General features: G+C 31.3%; 1 protein-coding gene across 1 annotated transcript; it reads right to left on the reverse strand.

The window, feature by feature from the left end:
• Nucleotides 1–4,208: 4,208 nt before the first annotated feature.
• LOC143058435 (uncharacterized) lies at nt 4,209–10,018 on the reverse strand. Its single transcript, XM_076231921.1, has 4 exons — nt 9,701–10,018; nt 6,797–6,879; nt 5,337–5,430; nt 4,209–4,504 (listed from the first exon to the last, which is right to left on the reverse strand). Exons 1-4 carry the CDS (start codon nt 9,903–9,905, stop codon nt 4,260–4,262), a joined length of 627 nt encoding a protein of 208 aa, XP_076088036.1. The 5' UTR covers nt 9,906–10,018; the 3' UTR covers nt 4,209–4,259.
• Between the last annotated feature and the right edge of the window lie 846 nt (nt 10,019–10,864).

The raw sequence follows: 10,864 nt of genomic DNA on the forward strand, positions 1-10,864 counted from the left end.
TATTCAGTCCAACCAAGAAAAGCCAAGCTTTCCAACCATCCGGGTAATACGGGTAATTTGATGTCATTGAAAGCTCCATTTCTAGTTACATTTGGCATATAATGACAAAAGTTTTACTTTGTTGATTAAATTATATATTGTTTTCAGTTTTTGGTTTTCATTTACTTAGATATTTTATAGCGCTGTTACATTTTGCATCCATCATCTCTGTATAAATTAGTTCACAAACCAGAACAAGCTGTGGTCTGCATCCCCGAATCTCCAGCAGAATTGATTATGTATAATTTGTGGTACATTTTCGAAATCGACTTCCTTTCAAATTGAAATAAGATTTGGATTAAAATATATTGTAATAAAAAGTTACGCTTAACATCCAGTTGCAAATATTACATACATATTCAGGATGATAACAGGAACATTAAACATGCATATGAAGTAGGTGATAATCAGTCATAACCTACAAGACAATATATTGATTTTTAACTCACTTTGACCCTACTTTTAAGATAAAGAACCAGAGAAGCATCTTCAAATAGAGATGACCAAGAACAACAAAGACAATATTTCATTTTTCTAAATGGATGCTTCACATAAGTGTCCTTTGTATTATCACGTTTATATTACGTGTTATATATTTAACGTTAATATCACGAGGTATATATTTAACGTGAATATCAGGTTGTATTATCACGTTAATATCATGTGGCAATATACACAACGTGAATATCACGTGTGCCCATCGTTTTGTTTACGTTGTGCTCATAACGTTTCTGCTCGTTTCACGTTCTACTCATGTTGTGTGGACAACATGAATATCACGTGCTTCTAATGTTAAAATCACGTTGGAAAATATTGCCTGTGTACTAAACTCTGAAATATATATAAAAGAAACTATATTTAAATATCATACAAAAAAATAACAAAGGCAAGAGGGTCCTGACTTGGAATAGGCACTAAATGCAGCGAGGTTGAACATGTTTTTTGAGATCAAAATCACCTTTTATACCTCTAGGTTATGTAAAAAAAAACACACCAAAATACGCACAGTAAAACTCAGTTCAATACAAGTCCAAGTCTGATGTTAGAATAGGAAACAAAAGAATCTAAATAAAATGATAGTAATACATCAATTCATAAAGGACTAACATGCCAGCTCCAGACCTCAATTAAACTGATTAAAATAGTATGACCTCATCATATGAATCATGTGAATATCAAGCAAAATCCCTCTTGTTAGTGATCAAATATTATACCATCATACAATATATGAGAACATAACCCGTAGCTTGCCAATAACTGGTATCAGAATAAATATGTTTATTTCCGATGAAAAGACCCTATAAGCCAAACTATGAAATATTGAATGACCTGACAACCGTATCGTAACTATAACCTTTCTGAATTCGACTGTTTAAAGGTTTTGTTAGCTTTTGAGGTGAATGCCGACATGTTTGTCCTTTGTTAAGAATATTACCGTAAAAATATTGGATGAGAAATGCCCGAACGTATAAGATTTCTGCAAGTTAATATTTTGACTAGTTTGTGTTATCGAAAACCCTGGTGTAATAATTTTTCAGTACTACATAAATTTCTCTTGCTTAAATCTGATACGTTGTTACATACACGACCAAATCGTACAAGTTAAAATAAAATAAAAAAACACACCATAAGATCGTGACAAGGGAACGTTACCACCTAAAAATTAATAATTAATCGCAAGAAATGAAAAATTATCTCTTTTATCATGAATTTCGGTATTAAGTTTCCCGTTAGTGATAAAGATATCAAGATCTAGGAAAGGAAAGGACAAGGCAGGGCGTATTGATTGTATTCATCTTACTTAAAATTAGTTCAACAGGATATTTTTTTTTAGTAATCATACAGTAGACGTAATTATTGAGAACCAATATGTCTTCACAATATCTAAATGTATTGTCAACTTATGTATGTGACGTTCTTTCGATAGGTCTTTGCTAATTTTAGTCATAAATTGTAACTAACAATAACAGAAAGAGGTCCGCAATAATTGGTGAACAGTTAGTCCCCATTTGAATTCCGAAAGCTTGTCGATATACGGAATCTCCAAAGCGAACAAAAGTGTTATCTAATAAATATCTAAGGGCAGTTATAGTAACAAAGCATGTCCAATTGACATAATTCGTTTGTGTGTTGGTACTTAAAATAGATAGTTTAAACATATGTAAAATTGAGAATGGAAATGGGGAATGTGTCAGAGACAACAACCCGGCCATAGAACAGACAATATCAGAAGACGCACCAACAGGTCTTCAATGCAGCGAGAAGTTCCCGTACCCGGAGGCGTCCTTTATATGGCCTTAAAAATATATATACTAGTGCAGTGATGATGAACGCCATACTAAACTCCAAATTGTACACAAGAAACTAAAATTAAAAATAAAATACAAGACAGACTAACAAATGCCAGGGAGTCAGGACTTCGGACAGGCGCAAAAATGCAGCAGAGTTAAACATGTTTATGATGTTTATACCTCTAGCCAATGTAGTAAAGTAAACGCATAAGAATACACATATTTAAATTCAGTTCAAGAAAAGTTCGTGTCTGATGTCAGAAGATGTAACAAAAGAAAATAAACAAAATTCTGCGTTTTTTAATGTCCATATACTTAGATACATGATGTTTTTCTGTTTAGAATATGATGCAAAGTGGTATATGAGGTAGAAAATTAAAAATTTTGAGCAGATTCAAAATCATCAATATGAGCCTGCAATTTATCAAGTTCTTCTAAAGAATTTTTTACACTCCAAAAATAATTAATTGCTCTTTTCCAAAGGCCTTAATTTAAAAATGTAGTATTAGGTTTATGATTTTACTTAACGTATTAGTAAGTAGAATAGACAATTTAGTAATGAAGCAATGGATTGAAGACGAAACAAATCTATATTCGTGAGTTATTTTGTGTAGCTTCAGAAGCCATAGCATAGTTTCATTATATTTGCTTCTGCAGTTAAAGAAATAAAAAAATAGCTAACGGTTTATGATTATTACTGATGTTGTTTTCCGAAAATGGAGTCAGTTGGAATATTGGTGAATGCGTGATTTACTTTTGTAGAACCTTGATTTATTAGACAAACGGTAGAAGTGAGCATATGGAGTCACCGACAAAAAGGATTTTCAGCCTCATTATGCTGTATTGGTTGATCTTTGTTTTCACTGTAGTGCATCTGTAAACAATAGCACATTTTTTAAAACGATAATATATATTATTTTGTATTTGCTCAAGTATAAAAAGAAATTATATTACATACATTAACTAAGAGATATATCGTATCGTTACTATCATGTGGCTTGTTAACTTACAATATGCAGAAAATACAAATATAACATTGAAGTATTATTTCAAACAATGAAACTCATATTAATCCAAGAAAATACGAGTTCAAATGAGAAAACAAGTTCAATTCTTACTTTTATAAATGATGGAGATAGATTTGAAGAACAATATCTTAAATTGTAAGCTTAAAACACTTAATGCCTATCGTTGTTCAATATGGAAGTAAAATGCCATCATGTATAAACCACTTTCATACTAAATCAGACTTCCACAATACATAAATGTATGATAGTTATCAAAGGTACCAGGATTATAATTTAGTACGCCAGACGCGCGTTTCGTCTACATAAGACTCATCAGTGACGCTCAAATCAAAATATTTATAAAGCCAAACAAGTACAAAGTTGAGCATTAAGGATCCAAAATTGCAAAAAGTTGTGCCAAATATGGCTAAGGTAATCTATACCTGGGATAAGAAAATCCTTAGTTTTTCGAAAATTCAAAGTTTTGTAAACAGAAAATTTATAAAAATGACCAAATTATTGATATTCATGTCAACACAGAAGTGTTGACTACTGGGCTGGTGATACCCTCGGGGACGAAACGTCCACTAGCAGTGGCATCGACCCAGTGGTGTAAATAGTTATCAAAGGTACCAGGATTATAATTTAGTACCGACTTTTGCACATATCTTAGATGATCCTACAATTAATGTATGTATGTTTGTAACTAGTAAAGAATTTCCCCTTTAGCAATTCGAATAACTGAAAAAATAGACACTCAATAAAACAATCTACTTAGTATCGCAATCAAGGCCTTTTGATACTTTTTTATATCATGTACGTTGAACAGATTCTCATTTTCTGGAGAAAAAAAAAACAAATGAAAATATAATTTCATTTTTTTGCTATTCATTTATATTTAAAAAAAATAAAATAACACATGTCAAATTTCACAAATATAACCTCCAAGGTAATCTCCTTGGTCACATCCATGATCATAGAACTTGTATCTATCTCTAGCGTAGAAGAACATGCAGTCGTTTTCACGATCAGTTCTACCTTCGGGTCCCCGATTAAAGGCAAAGGCAAAATAAGTCATCTTTGTGGCTTTACCATGTTTAATCCATCTCCAATCGCCATTTGGTAGGTATCTATTGATATTACGTCCACCAACGTAGTAATGTATACCTATAAGGAAATCATCTTCATAATAAATATTCAATGACACATGCATTTTGTTACAATGTAATCATTGGTGCTTTGTTAATCAATCGGAGCGTTTGGAAGAGATTAAAAGTAGCAACAAAAACATTTAAAGACATTTTATAAAATAAAACTACTAAAACATGTAAAACCTCATTTTTGATTTTATTGACACGGACACGTATACCTTGAATTTTTAGCAATAATGTTTCATTTTACACTACAGTACTGAGAAAGGAAATTTTTTGAAAATATTGTCACACTAAACATTACAAACCAATATTGTGGGCTTATACACGCAGATATGTTTGAATGTGGATGAGCCAGAACATACGTTTGTGAAGTTTATCAGACTGTAACCGTCTGCTAGAGTTTTGTATTAACAATACAGATACTGAATTATTTTGTCGTAAGATTTTAAACATCCACGATTATATTTTTATTAACATAGTTCTGATTTTTTTAAGCATCCTTATTATAAGTTATTAAGTATTTTTTTAGTTTGGTAAGCTCCTCAGTGTTTGTACCTATTGTTAATATTTTGTCCTCGAGCATTACTGGGGAGACATTAAATTGTCAAAAATGTTCATCGCAATTTGAAAATGGATAAAAAGGTGTCTAACATAGAATTTTAAGTCATTTCCTTATTTTATATTATATCTGGTACAGTAAAATTAGCACAGGTTTTGTTCTTATGAATGTTAAACAAAATTAATAAGATTGTCTTCATAATCAAAACGACAGTATAGTTTCCCATCGATAATTCTTAAATTGTAAGCAAACAATAATTTCTGCAAATATTTTGAAAGATAATTACCTGAATTCCGCTTCTGTAGGAACAATTTCATGATCATGGCTTCTTCAATAGTTTCGAAGTTAGCAAGGTAAGCACCAGGGTCTGTACAGCTCGCCTGTGATATAAATAAAAGTAAAATGACAAAAATACATCCATAGAAAATTCAAAACGCAAAGTCCTTTTATAAAACGGCAAAATCAAAGTGCAAACACGTCAAACGAATAGAAAACAGCTGTTATATTCCTGTTTCAGAACATGCATTTCCTTATGTAGAAAATGTTAGAATAAACATGGTTTCATAGCTTGCAAAACCCCTGAATTATATGACAGTCTAAAACAATTCCAATATATTGACTACAATGTATGAGTATATCAAAATCAGGTATAAAGGGAAAACAAATATAATTGATAAAGTAACAGTAGTTTACCGTGGTTCGAAATTTATAAATCGATTGGGAAAAAAAGCAAATACGGGTTACAAACTAAAACTGAGGGAAACACATGAAATAAGTGAGGAGAACTACAACACAACAAACACACAGAAACGAACTATAATACAACAATGGCCATTTTCCTGGCTTAATACAGGACAGTTTAAGAAAAAATGGTGGGTTAAACCTGTTTTTTTTGGCCATGCCAAACCTCCTAGTTTTATGACAATGTTAACTATGACATAACAATGGCAAGACTACATGACAACACTACATGACAAGACTACATTACAATTCAATGGGAGAACATGTAGCACAACAAAACACACGAATGCTAACAAAAAGGTACCAAGTTTAACATTTAATACTCCAGACGCCCGTTTAGTCCATACAAGACTATACAGTGACTTTCAGATGGAAAAAAAATCGAAAGCCAAAACAAAACAAATAGTAAACCATTTCATAGTAAAGCATTGAAAAATCAAAGATTTTAAAGTTGACATATTTTTTATGGGAAAATCACCATGAACATTTTATCAAAACACTTAATTACATGATACTTATATGTGGCTACCCGCTAAATTCACGCTTATAAAGCTAGCTTATGTAATATTGTTTAGCTTTTGCGTGATTTTCCTCTTATTTTCAGTATTTTTTACTAAAATATCTCATCATGAATACCAGCATTAAAATATATTATTTTCAGCACGCGTTTCGTTTACAAAAGGTTCATCAATGACGCTCGAATCTACCAAAGTGAAAAAGTTCGAAGTTTAAGAGCATTGAGGACCAACAAATTTTTCAAGTTTTGTCATATACAGCTAAGAACATCTATTCATTTGTCATTTAGGGGCCTTTTATAGCTGAATATGCGGTATGGACTTTGCTCAATGTTGAAGGCCGTACGGTGATTTACAGCTGTTAATTTCTGTGTCATCTGATCTCTTGTGGATAGTTGTCTCATTGACAAATATACCAATCTTTTTGCATATATAGCCTTGTGTTCCCGTACTTTTTTTCTAAAAGGTTTTCTATCTAAGTAATACATACAAATGCTGCATCACCAGATACGTTGTCATCCTTGATAGAATAACAACCTTTCCCTATCTTCTCGTATGGTTCTTCGCAGCTCACTGTTTAACATAAAAAAAAAGATACGAAAGATTTATAACTTCATAACATCATATCATGTAAATTCATAATTCATATCTTTTATTACAATATGTACATGTAAATAACCTCTTCATAGACACAAGGATTGAAATTTGATATTTACGCCGGACGCACGTTTTGACTATAGAAGACTCATAAGTGACGCCCGAATAAAAAATGTTAAAAAGGCCTAATTAATATGTTGAACAGCATCAAAGATAAAAAATCCTAAACGTTTTGCCAAATACAGCTAAGTCAAGGCAACAGTACATGTAGTATGCCACTGTTCAAAATTCATAAATCGATAAAGAAAAAAAAATCCGGGTTACAAACTTAAACTGAGGGAACCTATCAAATATAAGAGGAGAACAAAGGAACAACAGAAACACAACACAAACAGGGAACACACATAGAAACAAGTGTTAATGTAACAACGGTCATTTTCCTGACTTGGTACAGGGTATTTTATGACAAAAATGGTGGATGAACCTGGTTTTGTGGCATGCCAAACCTCCTTCTTGAATGGCAGTGTTAATTATAACATTTAAATGACAACAATACACGACAGGGTTTCAATATATAAACAGGTAAATGGGACAACATATAGGAAAGAGAAACAAATGAATAAAAGCCTTCAAAAGGTAACAGGTTAAAAAATATTTGTTGACGTCAGACGCGCGCTACGTTCACACAAAAATATGTTCAGATGTAAAACAGTTTGACAGCCGTAACAACTACAAAGTTGAAGATCGCCGAGGACCAAAAGTTTCAAAAAGTTGTGAGGCCAGGGTTATCCGTCTGGGACAAAAACATCATTATTATCAAGAATAATACATTGTTTTGCTAACAGTTAATTATATAAAATGACTATACAATAGATATACATGATTAATTTGAAGTGGTGACTAGCTAAGGTAACACCAACAAATAGGTAGAAAAAAAAAAACATTTACTTAGGCTAAACAATTGAAATTACCAATCTGGCAATTGATGGTAACAGCTTTTAGACGAATTATGTATGCATAAGTAAAAGAAATGAATTTGGCAAAAATATCTCATCATTATAATCAAAATAAAACCACATCTTTTTATTCTTCACATTGATCTAATAGTGTTTCTTTACTAATGCTTTAACAATTATGGCAGAAAATGATGATTTCAAACATTGTTTTTATAGGTAGATTTAATAGTTAGAGACATAGAACATGACACAAAAACAAATGTTGCAAACCTGTTGTTATTTGCATGCTTTACAAAAAACCAGGACAATATTTGATCTTTATAATAGCTACATTTCTAAAAAGTAATGTATAACTAACCATGTATCTTTGAGGCTATTACGTTTTTCAAAATTTAATTTGCTTCAAAGCATCTTGCGTATTCAAAGTTTCATATTTTAAATCAAAATGTGCAGCTTATTGTGTTTATAGTCAATAGTCATATTCCTGTGTATTTATGTATGTCTGAGGTCCTATTCATTTTCAAAATTTACCGCTATTTAATCTAGCAGTTGTTTGCTTTCAATAACGGTTATCGATCTACTTATCAGTCCGGATCCATAACGTGTTTATACTTAATAAGGTATTATCTGCATATACCCACATTGACGTACTTTCTTGTATCGACCTACCTCTTACACCCATATATAAACTATGATATACTCTACAAGTAACATTCGATTTATTCACTTGCATCGATGGACGTACATGCTTACACTTGCATCTACAAAGTTTGTCAAACTATACACCTTGTTAAAACTAATCTCTGATCGAATTATTAAGCTATGTGGATTTCATTTTAAACTAAATGCACCTAACTTTTGTCAACATTATTGTTTGGTCTAACATTTTAACTCAATTGTAGGCTTTTAAACCTGGTTCCCTCTACCATTTCTAATAGAGAAAAGTAAAAAAAGAAACATGCGCACACACTAAAAGGAAATTCATTTTTGTTTTCAACTGTTACAACATTTTGCCTTTTTTGAAATATTAAGGCTTTTCTACCTCATGCATAGATTACCTTAGTTGTATTTGCCAAAACTTTTAGGAATTTTGGTCCTCGATGCTCTTCAACTTTATACTTTATTTGGCCTTTTTGACTTTTTTGGACTCGAGTGTCACTGATGAGTCTTTTGTAGACGAAACGCACGTCTGGCGTATATACAAAATTTAGTCCTAGTATCTATGATGAGTTTATCTATATACTGTGAATTCATTCATTTTCGTGGATACCAATTTTCGTGGTTTAAAGAAAATTTGCCTATTCGTGAATATTCATCATTATCATTATTATTGTTATTATTATTATACAGTATTCATAACAGCGCATTATATAATATTAAAATTGCCCTAAGCGCGTTACAACATATATCTATTCACATATATAAGTATTACCAAAAAAATATATACGCCCATGTTAAAAACTTCTAAATCAAACAGATTTTAGAAATAAAGCATTGATAAACAATAAAATGTATGAATAATGGGCATGATAAAATTAATAAAAATATCAATGCAGCGAGAAACTCCCACATCCGGAGGCGTCCTTCGGCTAGTTATTAAGGAGATATTGAATCTGTACCAATAAAAAAATGTTAAACTTCAAAAATATTTGCTAATAAAAATTCGAAATTAACTAATAAAAGTAAGTTTAAAATTCAAAGTCTGCATGCTTTCCTTCAGAAGAGGATTATTCGTTGAACATCACAATTATTGGTTCTCCTGTACTCACGAAATCCACGAAATTTGATATCCAACGAATATAAATGAATCCACAGTACTAGACGTTTTCTCAAACACTTACCATTAACTGTATTCTGTATGACTTCCTTGTTAAAAATCTCTCTCAGTCGTTGATTCAAATTCGACATATTAAATTCAGCATACAGAGGAGCTGTAGCTTTATTATTCAGTAAAGGAATCTGTACGTTTGTTTTTCCGTCAGCGGCACAAATTGCGAAAGACATCGAGCAGTAGAAAAGCCAAACAACACTGTGCATAGCAGACATATTTGAAATCTGTGTACAACTGAACAGTGGAAAACTGTACGACTATGCACACAAGCCTATACCTTTATAGTGATCATTTGAAGTGCGAACATCCGAATATTGTAATTATGTTGTAATTTAACAGTACATGGTGGGCGTTGGTTCAACAAATGCATCATTGATTGTCTTATTGACTAGGCGTTATAGAGTTGCACCCTATTCATCACTTGTGTTATAGATATAATTAAAAATTTCACTTCCTTGCTAATAAGTTAACTCCCAAGACAGTCGAGTGTCATCAAACATCAACCAATTGTAAGTGTTTCTGTGATTGGTTCTAACTTTAATTATAAGTGTTTGTTCAATTGCCATCAAGATTGAAGTACATTTGTAGTGACATGACAAAATATAATGATAAACAGAAACGATTTACGTAATTTTATGTCAAAACATCAAACCTAAAAATAAATAACCATGAATTTAAAATACATGATATAAACAAATTATATCTGTTTTTCAGTGTATATATATAGTCTCAAAACATGTTAAAGAAGCAACAGCAAAATCTAATATATATGAAAAGTTAAATAAAATTATGTGTTTAATTGCATGCATGCATGCTTATGTTTGTTTGTGTTATGTTTTATTTATGTTCATGTACATGTACACTGTCAAGTTTGTGTATATATTTTGTTTATTACATGCACATACAACTAATGAAAATATGTTGTAAATATGAGGTGAAACAAATATATCTTCTTTTTGCATCTATGTAAAAAAAAAACATTCAAACTCAAAATTTAACAATGGGTGAAAATCTACATATAATACATTGTATAACTAAACTGTCAAGTTTATGCCAAAAAGGGAAAATAGAAAGATTACAATTATGGACAAAAAATCAAAAATGTAACATTCTTTTCATGCAAGAGTCACATTTTATAGAAAAAAAAATTGAAAAATCAATAAATAATGAGTTT

Source organism: Mytilus galloprovincialis, chromosome 14, assembly GCF_965363235.1.
Source record: "Mytilus galloprovincialis chromosome 14, xbMytGall1.hap1.1, whole genome shotgun sequence".
Lineage (NCBI taxonomy): Eukaryota > Metazoa > Mollusca > Bivalvia > Mytilida > Mytilidae > Mytilus > Mytilus galloprovincialis.

Coding starts and splice junctions, on each gene's coding strand:
- LOC143058435 (XM_076231921.1), bottom strand. CDS start 9,905: ATGTCTGCTATGCACAGTGTTGTTTGGCTTTTCTACTGCTCGATGTCT. Junction 6,880..9,700: donor CATACAGAATACAGTTAATG/GTAAGTGTTTGA, acceptor TATGTTAAACAG/TGAGCTGCGAAGAACCATAC. Junction 4,505..5,336: donor CCTACAGAAGCGGAATTCAG/GTAATTATCTTT, acceptor ATTTCCTTATAG/GTATACATTACTACGTTGGT.